At 39.2% G+C, this 20,702-nt stretch overlaps 1 protein-coding gene across 1 annotated transcript in view; it reads left to right on the forward strand.

Annotated features, from left to right (window-relative positions):
* PPM1D (protein phosphatase, Mg2+/Mn2+ dependent 1D) overlaps positions 1–20,702 on the forward strand; it is a 59,827-nt gene that overhangs the window by 2,509 nt on the left and 36,616 nt on the right. Inside the window, exon 2 of the mRNA XM_040244153.1 lies at positions 17,241–17,469. Coding sequence (XP_040100087.1) covers positions 17,241–17,469 — 229 coding nt within the window. The remainder of the gene's footprint in view (positions 1–17,240; positions 17,470–20,702) is intronic.

Raw genomic sequence — 20,702 nt, forward strand, 5'->3', positions numbered from 1 at the left:
CAAATGATTCGAGGTTCTAAGCAGCTTTTGTTTATGTGGGCTATATCTGTCATATTTTGCTGTATGAGAAGTTAAAACTGAGAAATTTAGGGGCTTCCCTGGTGTTCCAGTGGTTAAGAATCTGCACTGTAGTGCAAGGGACGCCAGTTCCACCCCTGGTCTGGGAAGATCCTACGTGCCATGAACAACTAAGCCTGGATGCCGCAACTCTCTGAGTCTCTGTGTTGCAACTACTGCGGCCTGGATGCCTAGAGCCTGGGCTCTGCAGCAAGAGAAGCCTCTGCAATGAGAAACCCAAGAACTGCAATGAAGAATAGCCCCCTGTTGCTGCAACTAGAGAAAGTCCACATGCAGCAACGGAGACCCACCGCAGCCAAAAAACAAATAAGTAAATCTTAAAAAAAAAAAAAAACTGAGAAATTAATGAAATTTAACCTATTAAAAATAAGCTTATTGTGTGTTGACATTTTAAAGTGAAAAATCACTTTTCCCCTTAAAATAAATATTGAAATAAATATTCTAATCTTTTGCCCATTTTTTGTTTCTTTGAGTTTTGAGAGATCTTAATACATTCTGAATACAAGATGTTATTTAGATATACAATTCGAAACATTTTCTCCCAGTCTGCAACTTGTCTTTTCATTATTTTAGCATTATTTTTTAAAGAGAAAATTTTAATTTCGATTAAATCAAATTTATCAAGTTGCTTTATATGGCAGTCTCACACATATATGTAGTAGGAAAAGGGAGGAATAGTTTGTCTTTTCAGATAATTCAGATATTCCTCCCCAAAGTGGTAGTTTCTTAAGGTTAGTCAGTGGAATCTGAAACATCATCAATGAACTTTTCTATTTTAACAGTAAGAGCCATTGGTTTCTCTTGCACTTTGAATCAGCCTTTTACCCACATGTGTTCTTGTGGTATGGTACATGAGTCATTTGGAAAATAATGGTTCACTGAATTTATGTAGATCTTCCAAGTATTGATGCATTTCATTATACAATATTAAAATACCCACATTTGTTACTATCACTGATCTCATCAGAGAAGTCTTAAGATTGGGAAGTTATCAAGTTTATTGTCATCACTACAAGGTAGTGGACACATATATTCTAAAATATGAGGTTTGGGGACATCCCTGCTGGTCCAATGGTTATGAATCTGCCTTGCAATGCAGGGGACTCAGGTTCCATCCCTGGTAGGGGAACTAAGATCCCACTTGGTTCAGAGCAGCTAAGTCCACGGGCCTGTAAGTACTGAGCCTGCATGCCACAACTAGAGAGGACATGCCCCGTGAGGAAAGCTCCCATGTGACGCAATAAAGATCCCGAGTGTTGCAACTAACACCCAATGCAGCCAAATAAATACGAGGTTTTAAGCAGCAGTTCGAAGTTTATCACTGGCAACAAATACTGTCTGCTTTTCTTGAAAAACTTCATTTTGAAAAAAATGTATGCCACATGCCCAAATCTTTTTTTTTTTTTTGGCTGTGCCTTGTGGCTTGCAGGATCTCAGTGTCCTGACCAGGGACACAGCAGTGAAAGGTCACAGACCTGGGACTTCCCTAGTGGTCCAGTGGCTAAATGCCTTCCCAGTGCACGGGGCCCAGGTTTGATCCCTGGTTGGGGAACTAGATTCCACATGCCAAAAACTATGTTCTGGAGACTAAAAAAGATTCCGTGTGCTATATTGAAGAGTAGAAATCCCATGTGCTTCTACTAAGACTTGGAGTGAAAGCGTGAAAGTTGCTCAGTCGTGTCCAACTCTTTGCGACCCCATGGACAATACAGTCTATGGAATTCTCCAGGCCAGGATACTGAAGTGGGTAGCCTTTCCCTTCTCCAGGGGATCTTCCCAACCCAGGGATCGAACCCAGGTCTCTCGCATTGCAGGCAGATTCTTTACCAGCTGAGCCACAAGGGAAGCCCAAGAATACTCGAGTGGGTAGCCTATCCCTTCACCAGTGGATCTTCTGGACCCAGGAATTGAACCAGGGCGGATTCTTTACCAACTGAGCTATGAAGAATGAATAACTAAATAAGAGCTGGAACAGCCAAATAAATAAATATATATAAAAAGAAAGGCCAGAATCCTAACCACTAGACCTCAGGGAATTCCCTGCTCAGGTCTTACTAAGCCATTTTTATCAGTCTTTCAAGTAAAAATGATGGTCTGTGAAAATTGTGGCTACTTCTTTCCATAAGTCACTCAGTCACAAATGCTTTTCCTCTTCACAGCCATACTATGCAACAGAAGCCTTTTATGCACCTCCTCTCTTGTTTTACAGAATGTTGAAAAGACATGTATTCGTGGATGGAAGTTTAGTAAAATTAATTTTTATTGCATCATCAAGGACATTCGTAAGTTAAACTGGTTTCCCTTTTTTTTTTTGCCAACTGAGCCACAAGGGCAGCTCTCCCTTTTCTTTTTTTAAACTGGAAGTGAGTGGCTATGTTTTTCTGACTTTGAGGCATGTGGGGTCTTTAGTTTCCCAATCAGAGATCAAATTCGATCCCTTGCGCTGGAAGTGCAGAGTCAACCACTGGATTGCCTGGGAAGTCCCTGGTATATAGTGCATATAGGATTCCTAGTTCACTTTGGTACCACTGCCTTGATTCCTGCTAAGGCAACAGCAGTTTTACTAGCCACTGCTTTTCAACCATCAGTACAGATGTCAACACAGTGAAAAGGGCAAATAAACTTGAAAATGGTTTTGGTCTTGTGGAATCCCTGTAAAGATGATTCGCACCATTGTGAGATAACTGCTGTGTTTTGTCTATTTCTTGGCTAAATCTTGGGGTCTTTGGGAGCAGAGATACTGCCTTACACATCTTATAGTTAATCTTTTAGGGCTGACCATGCAATTCCTTGCCCAAAGTGGCTGCTAGTTGGGTTGAATTTCTGTGGGTGTGGTGGTTAAATTGGCGATTTTACCTTTTTTTTAATTAAAAATTTCCCCCTTTAAAAATTATAATATATATGCATACGATTTACCATTTTAGCCAGGTTTAGGTGTATAATTCAGTGGCATTAAGTATATTCATAGGATTGTGCAGCAATCACCACTCTACATTTTCAGAACTCATCCGTTATCCAAACAGAAATTCAGTACTCATTAAACAGTAATTTCCCATTATCCTCTTCTCCAGGCCTGGTAAACCTCCATTTTACTTCCAGTTGCTATTCACCTCTTCTAGGTACCTCATATAAGCAGAACCATACAACATTTGCCCCTTTTGAATTTTATTTCATTTAGCATGATGTCTTTAAGGTTTGTCCAAATTGTAGCATGTGTCAGAATTTTCTTCCTTTTTAAGGCTGAATGATATTCCACTGTATATGCACACCACATTTTATCCATTCATCCATTGATATTTGGGTTGTTTCCATCTTTTAATGCTGCTAGGACTTGAGTGTAGAAGTGCCTGTTAGATTCTCTGTTTTCAGTTCTTTGGGGTCTAAACCTAGAAGTGGACTGGCTGGGTCATTTGGTAATTCTGTGTTTAACTTCCTGAGGAATCACCAAACTGTCTTCACAGCAGGTGCACTGTTTCACATGGCCACTAGCAGTTCTCCAAAGGTCCTGGTATCTCCCCATTCTTGCCACCATTTGATATTTTTCTTTTCTTAAAAAATAATAGCCATACTAGCGGGTATGGAGGGCTTTCTTATATTTTTAAAGAATGCTTTCTTTGTCTTTCTACACCACACCCCCTTATTTTTTTTGGCCGCTTCTGACCTGCAACATTTTGGTTTCCCAATCAGGGATGGATCCCACACCCCCTGCAGCAGAGGGTGGAGTCTTAACCACTGGACCGCCTGGGAAGTCCCCTAAGCCCTTCTTCATTTATTTAATTACCATTAAGCTTGACCTCTCTAGCATTGTTCAAGTGCTTATATCCTCTTGCCAAATTTACAAAGGAAAACTTGAATTATCTAAAAATTTTTATATGACTTATTTTTGTCTTGAAGCAGAGAGACTTGATAAAAATAGCATAGAGTGAGAGAGAATGTGAATATATCCTTTTTTTTTTCTTTTGGCCATGTCATGTGGCTTGTGGGGTCTTAGTTCCTCAACCAGGGATTGAACTTGGGCCCCCAGCAGTGGGAAGCTTGGAGTCTTAATCACTGGACTGCTAGGGAATTCCCAACATACCCTCTTTTTGAAATTTATTTATTTTGGCTGTGCTGGGTCTTGTTGGGGCTCATGGCCTCTGGAGCACACAGACTCAGTAGTTGCAGCACAGGCCTAGTTGCAGTGTGTGGGGTTTTAATTCCCCCATCAGGGATTGAACCCAGGCCCCCAGCATTGGGAGCATGGAGTCTTATCCATTGGACTACCAGGGAAGTCCCAACATATTCTTAAAATTTTTTTTTCATATTATTATTACTTCTTGATCTTAAGTTACAGTATATGCCTAATTGATATATATTCCTATGTGTGGATTTACTGTTCCTGTGTTATGCTTGCGTTCTAAGAAATAATGTTTCAGAGTTTATGTGTGCTTCTTTTTAGGCTTATTCATTCGAAATAATGTTCTTATTGCCCTTTCCTTTTGATAGTTCAGAGAAGTTAGTGAGCAACATGCAGCTTTTATTCCTTTGAATCATAGTTCATTGACTTGTGTTATCAAGAGAACCATTAGAAAGGTAACAGCATACACTTGAAATGAATGAAGTGAGATCTCTGATGTGATTACAGGAAGTTCGCCACAGTATTTGTAAAGGACGATGAAATATGGGAAGGTTTATTTTTTTAATTTTTCAACTGAAAATCAAAGCATTTACTTAAAAGAATGTGGCTAAAGGAATGAATTATGGTTTTAACCTAAATTGTTGATTCTGTGTTTGGCAGATAGTTTTCATTATCTTAAATTTAAAGACAGAAACAGAGATGGACAAATGCAGAAGAGGGTCAGAAGGGGTAAAGGGAAACGAGAAAGCCAGGCTCTGCTGTGCCCCACTCTTTTCAACCCCACAGAGTGTAGCCCGCCAGACTCCTCTGACCATGGCATTCTCCAGGCAAGAATGCTGGAGTGGGCTGCCATGCCCTTCTCCAGGGCATCTTCCAGACTCAGGGACTGAGCCTGGGTCTCCTGTATTGTGGGCAGATTCTGTACCATCTGAGCCACCAGAATCTTCCCCAAATTTGAAGAAAACTTATTAAACATGGAATTTAAGTTTGTATCATTAGTTTCATATTTTTCAGTTTTTAGTATCAAGGACCTTTATCGTCTTGCTCATCACACGTGCTGAATGAATTTGCCATATTTATCAAGTACCGATTTTTTCTGTTTTTTGTTAATCATTCATTACTGTCCATCAGTATTAGATAATCTGTGCTGCCGCCTGTTGTTGCATGTAGTTCATTCCTTTTTTTCCTTCTTACTGAGTGGTATTCCATTGTCTAGATATACCACAGTTTGTTCCTTCACCCATTGATAGGCATTTGGATTGTCCACAGCTTTTGCCTGTTACGAATAAAGCTGATGTAAAGCTTTTCTTTACAAGAGTGAATGTAGAAAGAATGATGGAACTAGAAAATTTCATTTCGTAACCACCATAATAGTTGATTCAGCCAAGAAACATCAATAAATACTAAAATTAGTAGGTAAAACTTTGAGGAACAGAATTGCTATAATGAGTTCCCTAGAGGGGTGGTTAGCACACATTGGATGTTCTAAAAACAACGTAAATGTATTCTCTCATGGTTCTGGAGGCCAGAAGTCTGAAATCCAGCTGTCAGTAGGGTTGATCCCATTTTGGAGGCTCTGAGGGCGAATCTGTTCCATCCTCTCTTCTAGGTTCTGGTGGCTGGCAGCAGTTCTGGCATTTCTTGGCTTGTTCCGTCCTCACTGTCTTTATATCGCCTGTGTCTTCTCCCCTTCTGTCTAAAGGACACTTGTCTTTGGATTTAGGATCCACTCTAATCCAGGGTGATCGCTTCTTAAGATGTTTAACCTAATTACATTTGCAAAGATCCTTTTCCCAAATTAGGTCACATTCACAGCTTCTGGGTGGGCATATCTTTTATTGGTGTTGGGAGGGGTCACCATTCAGTTCACTCCAAAGGATATTTATGTTGTCTCAGATAATCTCCCTGTGAAACATATTAATTACAAAAAGAAAAAGATTATAGGGAGAAACCTGGCAGACACCACCTTAATTGAGTGATTCAAGAGTAGCATCACTTTTCATGGGACAAATCGAAATTGTATACTGCCTGCAGGGAGATGATCATATTTCTGTGATGTTCCTGCCAAAAATGCATAATCTGGTTACAGACATGAGGAAACATGAAACGAACCCAAACTGAGAGACATTCTTGAAATGACTGGCCAAGTGTTCCTAAAAAGCATTGAGGAAACACTGAGATTCCAAGTTGGAAGTGCCTAAAGATACATGATAAGCAAATATAACAAGGGATCCTGAATTTTATTTTTAATTATAAAGCATATTGTTAGGCTAGTTGATGAAAATGAGTGAGATCTATAGATTAGGTGGTACTATGCCATCAATGTCAATTTCCTGATTCTGATGGTGTAGAAATTAGGGCTTCCCGGTGCTTATATTGCAATTCTGTTCCTCAAATTTCACCCTCTAGGCAAGGAATCCACCTGTGATGCAGGAAACGCAGAGACTTGGGTTTGATTCCTGGGTCTGGAAGAATCCTGGAAAAGGAAATGGCAAAACCATTCTAGTATTGTTGCCTGGGTAACTCCATGGACAGAGGCGCCTGGTGGGGTCGCTGAGTTGGACACGACTGAGAAACAGGAATTAGATACTATAATAGTATTTGGGAGTGATGGTATATTTTGTGGTGGTTGACTTTCTATTGGTTCAAGAAAAAAGTTCTTTGGATTATTCCTGAGGGGGCAGGGAAGTAAACCTGAAGAAGTAGGTGTCTGATTGGAAGAGGGATCTAGGTAGCTGTTCATCAGAGCCCTGCAGTTGGATGCATACCAGATAACCAAGGCTGTGTTTATTTGTTTCAGTAAAGAGGATAAATCAAAACTGCGGCAACATTTGGCATCATCATTCGATTATATTTGATTATAATCCCCTGTCATTTTCTGAGACCTGTCAGACTTTTGCAGTAGTGAGACTATATCAGATCATCACCTCTGCTCATGTTTTAGGTGACACAAATCTTTGTGGTTCTTTGAGAGATGTGGTAATGCTTTTAACTTGCTATCTTGGAAGAGAGTGCTGTTGGTAGTCTTGCACTTGGCCTTTTCTACCGTAACAGACTTTTCTGACCAATTACTGAGAACCGTGAGAGGAAGCGTTAGTTGCTGAGGTTATTTGGGGACCAAAAGCTGTGGGATAGGTTTGGGATTCCATTGGGTCTCAGGTAGACTGGATTGAAAGTCTTTAGAACCTGACCTCCATGGGCCTTAGCTCTTATTTATCAGTGGACTGTGGCTGTATTCTGTAGCTCCAGAATTTTTATCTTAGAGCTGTTGTTCAGTAGTTACTCAGTGTTGTGGGTATCTCCTTTTCCTTCGTGTTTAGCTGCATGTGAAAATGGCCACATACCACTTTGAAGATGGTTAACAAGTCTTTAAACTTGGAAGATTGTTTTGTTTCTTGTTTTTTGTTGAAAGACCATTCTGGAGATCCAGTTTTTCTTCTCCCCTGGTGTCAGTGAAGTAACCATATCAGAAGTAACTATTTTCTTTGGGTAATTAACTGCTCTCATCTGATCTCCATCATCTCAGGATTTTCCCACCCACAGAGATCAGGAGACCCATTTTCATGGCAGCCTCTTCCCTTAGTATTTCTTGCTTAGAGAGAAAAGTCAGTAAAATGTGTTTAAAAGATTTTGGGGTACCATATATAAAATAGATAAACAGTAAGCATATCTGTATAGCACAGTGAATGCATTCAGTATCTTGTAATAACCAATAGTGGAAAAGAATAAAAAGAGTATATAGGGACTTCTTTGGTAGTCCAGTGTCAAAGACTCCAAGCTCCCAATGCAAGAGGCCTGGGTTCGATTCCTGGTCAGGGAAGTAAGACCCCACATGCCACATGGTGTATCCAAAGAGAAAGAAAGGAAAAAAAAAAAAAAAGATGTATAACCGAATCACTTTGCTGAATACCTAACACAATATTGTAAATCAGTTATACTTCAATTAAAAAAAGGTTTTGGTGTTTACGTAATTAGTCTTCTCAACTTTTCTTGGGGTGGATAAGTGGGATGCATATTCATATAATAGATTTAATCTAAGGTCCCTATTTCCCTAAATCTTTGAATTGTTTCCTTTATATCATTGTGTTTGTTTTCTGGAACTTCATAATAAAGTACCAGAAATTGGTTGACTTAACAGAAGTTTCTTGTCTCACAGGTCTGGAGGCCCAAGGTGCAAAATCAGGGCTCTGGCTGGGCCATGCTGTTTCTGTCTCCTGACAGCTCTGAGAGGAAGTCCCTTACCTCTTCTAGCTTCATGTTTACCAGGAATTCGTGGCATCCCCTGGCTTGTAGAAGCATCCCCCTAGTCAGATGACTCTCTCCCTCATGTGTTTGCCATCTTTTCTCTGTGAGTTTGTCTGTGTCTGTGTTCGTATTTCCCCTTTCTGTAAGAACACCAGTGGTACTGGATTGGAGCCCGCCCTCATGACTTATTTTAGCTTGACTGTCTCTGTAAAGACCCTCTTTCTGAGTAAGATCATGTTCTGAGGTACTGAGTATTAGGATTTCAGCATATCTTTTTTGGAAGGACACAGTTCAGCTCCTTGACAGTCATGTCAAATTGTTTGTTATTTCTCAGTCATGGAACCGTAGGCCGGAGTTGGATCTGTTTGCAGAGAAGTTTTATTACCATAATTCTAAGCTAGTATGCTCACTATAGACTATCCATTACTGTTTATTGATAAATTCAGCCCTGTCTCACCACTGGTTACTACCTGGAATATGAACAGGAGACTCAATGTCTTCTACCCCTTATTGGTTCCGTAACTAATTGACATTTTTCTGAGAAGCAGTTGCCTGCAGCCTACTCTGTGGTGCTGGTTTTGTATTTCAATTCTTTGAAAACAACACACTGACTCAATCTACAATAAGGAGGGAAAAGAGCATGGAAGTTCATTAGAAGGATGTTAGGCAGCTCACAGAATCAGACTAAAGGCTAAACCAGGTTTCACAGTGGACAGAAGCAGGGATCTCTGGGGCTCTAGGTGATAGGAACTAGTGGACACTCATTGAAAGGTTTTAGTTTCTGGGGTGAATCAGCTCCAAAAGTTGGCTTTATGCCTTTCTATCTAAAGATGGAAATATATGAAAGAGTGACACAGGTCATTTGCCTACAGCTAAGCCAGGAGCAAGCAGGTTTTTAGTTCCGTTCCTAAAGACTGCATGCAATGGAGGCTGTGAACTCCAGAACAAAATTGGGATACTAGTATTAGAAGGGGAAATGTGTGTTAGACACGTGTGTACTGTATTTTAATACTGTAAGTGAAGACTAAAGTAAAAGCAACATAAGGGCTTCCCTGGTACCTCAGTGGTAATGTATCTGCCTGCCAATGCAGGAGACGTGGGTTTGATCCCTGGTCTGGAAAGATCCCCTGGAGAAGGAAATGGCAACCCACTTCAGTATTCTTGCCCAGGAAATCCCGTGGACAGAGGAGCCTGGTGGGCTACAGGCCATGGTGTCACAGAAGAGTTGGACATGACTTAGTGACTCAACAACAGCAACAAAAGCAACGTAGCCTTTTCCTCCATTTGGATGTTTCCGCAGGAAAAAAAATTTCCGAAAGCTGAATTATTTGGTTGAAGAATAATATGTTTTATCTTTTGATGACTCTTGATACATGGTTTTCAAATTGCTTCCTGAAGGCTTCTACTCTTCTGTACTACTTTGACATTAGAATGCTGTAAAAATTCTTAGTGCAGTGATTAGGACTCTGTTGAACTGCCTGGGTTTAAATCCCAGTTTCTCCATTTACTGCCTGTGTAACCTTACCTCTTTGTGCCTGAGTATCCTCATCTTTAAAATAGAATCAAGATAGTACCCACCTCGGACTTCCCTGGTGGCACAGTGGATAAAGAATCCACCTGCCAGTGCAGGGGACACAGGTTTGATCACTGGTTCAGGAAAATCCCACATGTTAAGGAGCAGCTAAGCCCGTGTGTGACAACTACTGAAGCCTTCACACTTCGAGCCTGTGCTCCACAAAAAGAGAAGCCATTGCAATGAGCCCATGTACCACAGCTGGAGAAAGCCCTGGTGCAGCAACAAACTGAAAAGCTAGCAGTCAAAACTTTAAAAAAAAAATAGCGCCTACCTCTTGAGAGTTAAATGAGTCTTAGTTCAGTTCAGTTCAGTCGCTCAGTCACGTCCGACTCTTTGCGACCCCATGAACTGCAGCACGCCAGGCCTCCCTGTCCATCACCAACTCCCGAAGTCCACCCAAACCCATCCAACCATCTCATCCTCTGTCTTCCCCTTCTCCTCCTGCCCTCAATCTTTCCTAGCATCAGGGCCTTTTCCAATGAGTCAGCTCTTCGAATCAGGTGGCCAAAGTATTGGAGTTTCAGCATCAGCATCAGTCCTTCCAGTGAACACCCAGGACTGATCTCCTTTAGGATGGACTGGTTGGATCTCCTTGCAGTCCAATGGAATTGCAAGAGTCTTCTCCAACACCACAGTTCAAAAGCGTCAATTCTTCGGCGCTCACCTTCCTTCACAATCCAACTCTCACATCCATACATGACCACTGGAAAAACCATAACTTTGACTAGATGGACCTTTGTTGGCAAAGTAATGTCTCTGCTTTTGAATATGCTATCTAGGTTGGTCATAACTTTCCTTCCAAGAAGTAAGCGTCTTTTAATTTCATGATTGCAGTCACCATCTGCAGTGATTTTGGAGCCCCCCAAAATAAAGTCTGACACTGTTTCCGCTGTTTCCCCATCTATTTCCCATGAAGTGATGGGACCGGATGCCATGATCTTCGTTTCTGAATGTTGGCTTTAAGCCAACTTTTTCCACTCTCCTCTTTCACTTTCATCAAGAGGCTTTTTGGTTCCTCTTCACTTTCTGCCATAGGGTGGTGTCATCTGCATATCTGAGGTTATTGGTATTTCTCCCGGCGGTCTTGATTCCAGCCTGTGCTTCTTCCAGCCCAGCATTTCTCATGATGGACTCTGCATAGAGGTTAAATAAGCAGGGTGACAATATACAGCCTTGATGTACTCCTTTTCCTATTTGGAACCAGTCTGTTGTTCCATGTCCAGTTCTAACTGTTGTTTCCTGACCTGCATACAGGTTTCTCAAGAGGCAGGTCAGGTGGTCTTGTATTCCCATCGCTTTCAGAATTTTCCACAGTTTATTCTGATCCACACAGTCAAAGGCTTTGGCGTATGAGTCTCAGGATATATTAATAGATATTAAAACATGATAAGTATATAAGTACCCCCAAATTTAAACTTATTATAAAGAACATATACTTTCTATACATGTTTATAATAGCTTTACTTCATCCAGAAATTTTACATTTTTGTGTTATAAAATTTATTAGTCTTTGTTTTAATGACTTACGCACATATTCTAAAGGGTGCTTAAATCAGAATTCATATACTGTCTGATACTGTTTTTGATATGCTCCTTGTTTTAAGTCATTTTTGTTTTTTGACTAAAATGTAAAGTAGAAAACAAGAAAGGCTAAGGAAGACATTATAAAGAGGCAGGTTCCTTAATACATAAAGTCATTGCAGTTTCACTCAGAACCTCCACAGAGTGGAGGTTGCTTCTGAAGTTAATGTGGAAAAATACTTCAGAGAATATTGAGAAAGAAAAATAATTGGAGGATACTTAAACTCCCAATTATTAAAAAGCACCATAAATAGATTAGTAGGATGAGTCCAGAAATAGATCTGAGGCAAGATGTAACATATGATAAAAGGTGACATTTCAAATGAATAGGCAAAGCATGGATTATTCAGTATTTTTAGATCATTGCAGAATATCTTTCATAATATATTAGTGCTTTTGACAAAAAATGTGATTTAAACATTAACATTTCTTTGAATATCCTTTTTATTTTTAGCTTTTTTCCTCCCTTTTCATCTCATTTTAGGTGCTTTTTGCCAACAGCTGAATTACTTGTATACTGTAGGTAAATTTTCTTTTTCTGAATGTGCTTAAGAACTCTTTTTTCTGAGAGTTCACTTCGTTCTCATTATATTTAGCTGCAGAAAACAATCTTTTCCAGTTTCTTTTTTTTTTTTTTAAAGGAAAGGTTTTACCTAGAGCCATAAAATAAAGGTCTAAAGAAACATATACCATACTCTAGGCTGAGCTTCTAAGGAATGATGTCTATAACCAAACTGCAAAACTGCATGGTCTATAGAGCTGTCTGCTGGGATCTATGTTTGCAGAATTGATGCCTTTTTCCTGCTGCTTTTTTTTTTTTTTTAACTTAAACCCTGAAATATAGCATGCATACGTAAAAGGCCTTAAAACATAAATGTACAGTATAATAAATAATCATAAAATGAACACCATCCAGTTAAGAAAGAGAACATTGCCTGCACCCCAGTAGGTCCTTCTGATCTCATATTCCTCACTTCCCCCAAGGGGCAACCAGGATCTTGACTTACGTGATTATAGTTCTGTAGTGATTTACTTATTTTTCTGAATAGTTTGCCTGTTGCCTGTAAACATGATAGGTTTTTTTTTTTTTTCCCCTGAAGAAAATCATGCTGTATGTATTCTTTTATCTCATGCTTCTTGTGAGATTCTTACCCATGGTGTGTGGTATAATCTATTGTTATTTTGAAGGACATTAGAATTGTTGCTCATTTTAAGCTATACTTTTAAGCATTCATAGGTATTGTGTGCACATGTGCTTTGATTTATAATGTATACCAAAGGGTAATGAACAGTCAGAGTATGCCTATCTTCACCTTTACCATATAATGCCTAGATGTTTTCTAAAGTAGTTGTACCAGTTCATACTCCTACCAGTAGTTGATGATAGAACATGTTATTCCACATTCTTAACTTACTATTGTCAAACTTTATGCAGTCTGATAATTATGTGTGGTATCTCACTGTGGCTTTTAATTTGTATTTCCCTGATGATTAAAGAAGCCAGACATCTCCGCGTGCTTCTTGGCTGTCTGCATGTCCTTGTTTGTCAAAGCCTGTTTAGGCTCTTCATCTGTTTTTCTGTTGAGTAGTCTTATTGATTTGATTTGTGGAGCATTTTATGTGTTCTGGATACTATTCCTTTGACCCATATATGTTATAAATATATCCTCTTCCATTCTGTGAGTTGTCTTTTCACTCTAGTATCTTTTAATGAAAGTCTTGATGGTAGTACAACTTCACAGTCATTTTATTTTACATGGCTAATCCATTTTTTGTCTTTAGGAAATCCTTCTTTATCTTGAGATCACGAATGTACCTTTTTGTGCATTTTCTGAGCGTTTTAACTTTGCTTTTCACGTTAGGTCTTTTTTGTTTTGTTTTGTTTTGTTTTGTTTGTCTTAGGTCTTTTTAAAAATTAACTTATTTTGGCTTTGCTGGGCCTTCATTGCCGCACGCAGGCTTTCTCCAGTTGCAGCGAGCAGGGGCTGCTCTCTCGTGGCCGTGTGCAGGCCTCTCACTGCAGGGGCTTCTCTTGTTGCGGAGCACGGGCTCTAGGGCCCGCAGGCTCAGTAGTTGGGATGCATGGGATTAATTGCCCTACTCAGTTCCAGGAGCAGGAACTGAACTTGTGTCCCCTACATTGGCAGGCAGATTCCTATCCACTGCGCCACCAGAGAAGTCCCTCATGTTAGGTCTTTAATGTACCTGGAATTGATTTTTTGTGTTTGGCATCAGGAACTCAGAGTTACTTTTTTTAAAATTTTGTCCCAGTCCCATTTATTGCGTGTCTGTCTTTTCTCCACTGTTCATATATCAAGTGTCTAAATATGCATGGATCTGTGCTGTTTTATTTGTTCACTGGTTTACTACTTTTCCATAAATGTCTTATTAGAGGTTTGTTAGCATTGTTCCCAGATATTTCACACCTTTTGCTGTTACTGTGGATGGGATCTTGTTTTTAAAGTTACATTTTGTAATTTTTTCTATTTTACAAAAATAGAATTGATATTTTATATAAGGATTTATATCCTTTGATCTTATTGAACTTTATCAATGCCAGTAATCTAGCCATAACTGTTTTCCTTGGGTTTTTTTTTTTTTGCAACTCCACTTGGTGTCTCTCAGGCTGTTTGCTTTTTTCTTAAATACATAATGGTAATAACAAAAACTAATGTTTTTAAATTTTATTTATTTATTTTCTTTTTGGCTCTGCTGGGTCTCTGTAGCTGTGCAGACTTTTTCTGCAGTTGTGGTGAGTGAGGGCTGCTCATTGCAGTGGCTTCTCTTGTGGCTGAACACAGGCTCTCGGGCTTCAGAGCACAGGTTCTATAGCTTCATTGCTCTGTGGCCTGTGGGATCGTCCTGGACCAGGAATCGAACCCATGTTCCTGCATTAGCAGACAGATTCTTAACTACAGAGCCACCAGAGAAGCCCGCAAACCAATGTTTATTGACTACGATGTGTCTGGTACTGTTGCAGATGGTTTTACATGTGTATATGGTATATGCATATGAATTGCTAGCTTCATCAGTATTGGTAGCTGTTCTGGTTTCCCTCAGCAGTTGTTTCCTGTGCTGCAGGAAGCCCTCTGTTGTGAGTGACGGGTCACTCTGGAGGATGGATTCCATCTGTACCATGTGATGGGCCAGGGAGATGCACTGTAGGGTTCAAGAGATTTTGGAAAAGAAAAGAACTAGTCAGTCTAGATAGATTAGAGAAGGCTCATGGCTATAAAAGTTGAGTGACACCTCATCTACTTGGTGGGGGCGGAATTTATTTACTCTCCCACATCTCCTTTGAGATCTTGTTGTTCCCATAGGCAGATGCACCACTGTCCTTAAAAGAGAGCAGAATTGAAAGAGACACATGGACCCCAGTATTCATGGCAGCACTATTTACAATAGCTGGGACATGGGAGCAACCTACATGTCCATTGCCAGATGAATGGATAAGGAAGTTGTGGTACATACACACAGTGGAATGTGTATGTGGTACATATACACAATGGAATGTGTATGTGGTACATATACACAATGGAATATTACTCAGCTGTAAAAAGGAACACATTTGAGTCAGTTCTCATGAGGTGGATGAACCTGGAGCCTGTTACACAAAGTGAAGTAAGTCAGAGAAATGCAAATACTGTATAATAATGCATATATATGGAATTTAGAAAGATGGTACCCATGGTCCTACATGCAGGGCAGCAAAGGAGACACAGACGTAAAGAACAGACTTTTAGACTCGGTGGGAGAAGGCGAGGGTGGGATGATTTGAGAGAATAGCTCTGAAACATGCAAAAATAGATGACCAGTGCAAGTTTGATGCATGAAGCAGGGCACCCAGAGTCAGTGCTCTGGGACAAGCTAGGAGGATAGGGTAGGGTGGGGAGAGAGGTGGGAGGGGAGTTCAGGATGGGGAGGACTCATGTATACCTGTGGTTCATTCATGCTGATGCATGGCAGAACCATCACAATATTGTAATTATCCTCCATTTAAAATAAATAAACTAATTAAAAAGAAGAGAAGTATTATAGTTAGTACTGGGGCTTCCCAGGTGGTGCTAGTGGTAAAGAATCCACCTGCCAATGCAGGAGACATAAGAGATGGAGGTTCGATACCTGGATTGGGAAGATCCCCTGGAGGAGGGCACATCAGCTTACTCCAGCATTCTTGCCTGGAGAATTCCTGGGCAGAGGAGTATGGCGGGCTACAGTCCATAGGGTCACAAAGAGTTGGACATGGCTGAAGCGACTTAGCATGCATGCTGTGTAGTTAGTACTGACATCTTAGGAACTTAAATATTTCACCTTTTACCATGTGGGGAGTTTAGGCACTAACCTAGCTCCCACAGTTTTAAATGAATCTGCCAAGCTTCCACCATCCATTCCTTACTTCAGCCTTTGTCACTGTCTCTGAGTTTGAACTTTCCTGGAACTCTGTTAACAAGGAATACTGATGTACTGCCTTCTTTACTGACTGCTTTTTCCTCCTGTTGAATTAAAAATTTTGCATTCTGATTTTTTTCCCCTCAATACAGTTGCATTTGTTTAAAATTTCAGGAATTCCTCAGATTTTCTTATGACCCTTCTCTGTGTTTCATGACTGTGTTTCAGGACTTTTTATTTGTAATCTGTCCTTTCAGTAGGGTTTTTTGGGGAGAATACGTTCGTGTTCAGACTTTGTTTGCTATCTTGAACTGTAATGTTTAGTGTTATAGAATATTTCATTTTGTAGCTCAGTCGGTAAAAAATCTAGCTGTAGTGCAGGAGACCTGGGTTCAATCCCTCGGTTGGGACGATCCCCTGGAGAAGGAAATGGCAACCCACTCCAGTATCCTTGCTTGGAAAATCCTGTGGACAGATGAGTCTGGTGGGCTGCAGTCCATGGGGTTGCAAAGAGTTGGGCACGACTGAATGACTATGCTTCATTTCATAGAATATTTCAGAAGTTTTAAATGATAGTGAATGTAATCAGTATAGGTTTTGGAATTAGATACATGGGATCTTTGCTGCTTAAAATATTTGAGTTATTTTGAGCAACTTTCTTAACCAAAGTTTTGGTTTCTTCATCTGCAAAATGAAAATAATGGAACTGATCTTAGACTATTGTTAGTGTTATGAGATAATACAGGTAAAGATCTTAGCACAGGTAAAGGTCTTAGCAAGTGGTATCCAGTAGGTGCTTGGTAAATGTTATTTATTAGGTTATGAATATTCAGCAGAGTTATTTTAAAAACAAATCAAGTAGCTTTTTCTGAAAATCTTTTTGGAGAAAAATTAATATAAACAGATAATAAGCTGCTGCCAGTATGGTATCAAACTTTTAACATATCCTTGCTACTAAACGTAGTTAAGACTAAGACTTATGTGGAATTACTAAACCTATGATGTAACATTTTTTTCCTAAGATTGCCTTGATGGTCACAATATAATTGCATTATCTATACAATTAATCTATTAATGTAAGAATGAAGGGATTAACACAAGTCCTTCTTTAATAGCTTTCAAAATATGTTTCTTAAATATTTTTGTGTGCTAATTTAGATTTTAACATGCTAACTCAACGTAAGTTGCAGTTCTTATTCTGCCACAGTAGTTATGTATTCACCTTAAAGGAACATATTTTCTTTTCTATTACAGCAGAATGGCCAAAGACTATGACAGGTCTTCCCAGCACGTCAGGGACAACTGCCAGCGTGGTCATCATCCGAGGCTTGAAGATGTATGTTGCTCATGTGGGCGACTCTGGGGTGGTTCTTGGAATTCAAGATGACCCCAAGGATGATTTTATCCGAGCTGTGGAGGTGACACAGGACCATAAGCCGGAACTTCCCAAGGAAAGAGAGCGAATCGAAGGACTTGGTGGGAGGTAATGATTGTCCTGCTCTGTCTTCCTCTCTTGGTTTTATTTAGTCCTTTTCCGCTTTTCTTACCTGGAAGGCTGCAGTCCATGGGGTTGCTGAGGGTCGGACACGACTGAGCGACTTCACTTTCACTTTTCACTTTCATGCACTGGAGAAGGAAATGGCAACCCACTCCAGTGTTCTTGCCTGGAGAATCCCAGGGACCGGGGAGCCTGGTGGGCTGCCGTCTATGGGGTCGCACAGAGTCAGACACGACTGAAATGACAGCAGCAGCAGCAGCAGCAGCAGCAGCAGCAGCTTTACTTACCATATTGACCTACTTCTCCCTTTTAATGAAGTTACAGATTCTTAGCTTGCCTGGTAAAGTATCCATGTTTATTTTATTATTTTGAATTGACTGACTTATTTCTGATAAAGGGCTCCAAAAGGAAATAATATCTTAATGCCACTCAAGTAACAAAACAAACAGGGATTTATTTAAAGCCTTTTGTATAAACACTAATCAGCATGCCCTTCAGAATCTGGACAAAGCAGTCCTCAGAGTTTCAGAATAGAACAATTTGAATCTATTTTGGGGAACAGAATTTTGTTAGAATTAGCCTTCAGTTTTCCCCTTTGATTTGTAAGTCATGTACACGGCAAACCTCTGTGTTATGTTCTCACTGTGTTTTGAGACAGTTTGTAAACTGTGAAGTGAATTTGACTTAAGCATAGTATTTTTATGATACAGACTAAAATGTAAAGTTATTCTAAAAGCAGAGGAAGGAATAACGTAAGAAAATTTAAAAATCATTCCAATACTAATTAAAAAAAAATTAAGGATCTGAAGGAAGTTAACAAAATCCAGTGTTTTCTAAATAATCATTTAACTCAAGTCTTACCATAATATTGTTACCTTTTTCTCCTTTCTTGTTTTTATTAAATAAACATGTTTTTTTCAGAGAAATAATAAGCTGAAGGAAAGAATTAACATCCTTAAATTACCAAGAGTTCAAAAGATCAGTAAGAGAAGCAATAAAACTCTGCCACCTTCAGATGGCATAAAGGAGAAGTTTGAATGACAGGAAAAATTAAAAACAGTAGTAGAAACATTTGAAAAAATATTTAACATTGAAGTGAAATTCTATTTTTTGCTATTGAGTTAGCAATATTTTAATTGTAATGGGTATCCTGTTGCTAGGATTATATATTGGTATGACCTATACAAAATACAACATACCACTAACTTTAAATTTATATAGGCTGAGTAATTTCAGGAATCTCCTCTAAAGAAGAAATATGAAATGTGGACCAAAATGTCTAAATAGAGTTATTGATTGCAGCAGTGTTTATTGACTGTTAATTTAGCTGAAAGTAAGTTGAAGGCCCAACATCTGGAAAATGGTTAATTACATGTAATTATATTCATAACAGTGGATATGATGTGAACAAAATTTTTTAAAATTATGGTATTATGAAAATTTTCAAAAGTTAGATTAAAGGTCAGGGAATTCCCTGGTGGTTCAGTAGTTAAGACTCTATAGTTTCACTGCCGAGGGCCTAGGTTCAATCCCTCCTCAGGGAAGTAAGATCCTGCAGATTGCATGGCGTGGCCAGGACAAACAGATAAAAAGTAGAGGTAGACTAGTATAACGATCTCCAACACATATGCTGCTGCTGCTGCTAAGGCGCGTCAGTCGTGTCTGACTCTGTGCGACCCCATAGACGGCAGCCCACCAGGCTCCTCTGTCCCTGGGATTCTCCAGGCAAGAACACTGGAGTGGGTTGCCATTGCCTTCTCCATGAGGAATTTAAAAAATATACCATTTTTTTGCCTGTTTCACTGAGGGATAATCGGCATGTCATTGTGTAGATTTAAGACGTACTACATCATGGTTTGGTTTAATTATATTGTGAAATATTACCACAATAGGTTCAACTAATCTCCATCTTCTCATACAGATACAATTTTTAAAGAGAGAAAAAATAAAGGGGAAAAAGTTCTTGTGATGAGAACCCTGAGGATTTATTGTCATAGCAGCTTTCCTGTGTATCGTGTAGCAGTGTTCACGACAGTCCTCATGTGGTGCGTTCCATCCATGGTACTTATTTATCTTATAACTGGAGATTTGTGCCTTTGACCAATTCCCCCTTTCCCCTGCCAGGAACTTTTAATAATATAGGAGAACGCTTGTTGGTCACAATAAGCAGGATATAAAATTACATTGGTAACTATTTGTCTCCGTGGAGACTGTACCAGTTTATACTTCTATCAGCAATATATGTGAATGACCCTGACAACATAATTATAGAACTTTTTGATCATCACCAGTTGTAGGTTAAAAAAAAAAGTCATCTTGGTGATGCTTTCATTTGAATTTATCTTGAGAAAAGTTGAATTTCTTTTTTTATTTGTTGAAAAGCCGTATAGACTTCCTTTTCTGTGTGTTTTTGTGTATCATCTTTGTTTATTTATGGGGGAGAGTAGTCAGCCTTCTTTTTGTATTAAAGTATAGGAGCCACATATACATTAGGGAAATTAGACTTATATGTATGTGATGAATTTCAGATGTTGCTTTCACAGTTTGTCTTTTGATTCTGCTCCTGGAATTTTTTTTCCACGTGGAAGTTTATTTGAATGTAGTTAAATTTATCAGTGTCTACCATGATGACTTTTGGTTTTTGTGCCATATACATAGTTCCTTCACTCTGAGGTTGTTATAAAGTCTTCTGTATTTTCTTCTCATACAACAGCTATGAATACGTTAGTCTTAGGAATACTTTACATTCTGAAAAATTGAGGCCCTCAAAGAGTTTCTTTTGTTTATATGGGTCAGATGTATTGACTTAACCATATTAGGAATTAAAATGAAGATGTTTTCAAATATTTGTGAATTTATTGAAGACTAACAATATTAAGCTCATTATGTGTTAACATAAAGAACTTTTTTTTATGAAAAAATAGCTTTTTCCCCAAAACAAACATTTGAGAGGATTGGCACTGTTTTACAGTTTTGTAAGTCTCTTTCTTGTCTGGCTTAGTAGGTGACAGCTAGATTCTTATATTTGCTTCTGCATTCAGACTGTTGTGATAAGGTATTTTGGTTGCAGTATCTAAAGTAAAATCATATTTCACATAGATATATAGGTAGAAAAGGGAGACTGTTTTCAAAGCTGTTTCATATTTTGGGGGTATTTTTCTTTGACACTGTTCTAAAATTCATGAAGAGGAAAAAAAGAAAACAAAAAAACAATAAAA

The sequence above is a fragment of the Oryx dammah genome, unplaced genomic scaffold (genome assembly GCF_014754425.2).
Source record: "Oryx dammah isolate SB20612 unplaced genomic scaffold, SCBI_Odam_1.1 HiC_scaffold_8, whole genome shotgun sequence".
Classification (NCBI taxonomy): Eukaryota; Metazoa; Chordata; class Mammalia; order Artiodactyla; family Bovidae; genus Oryx; species Oryx dammah.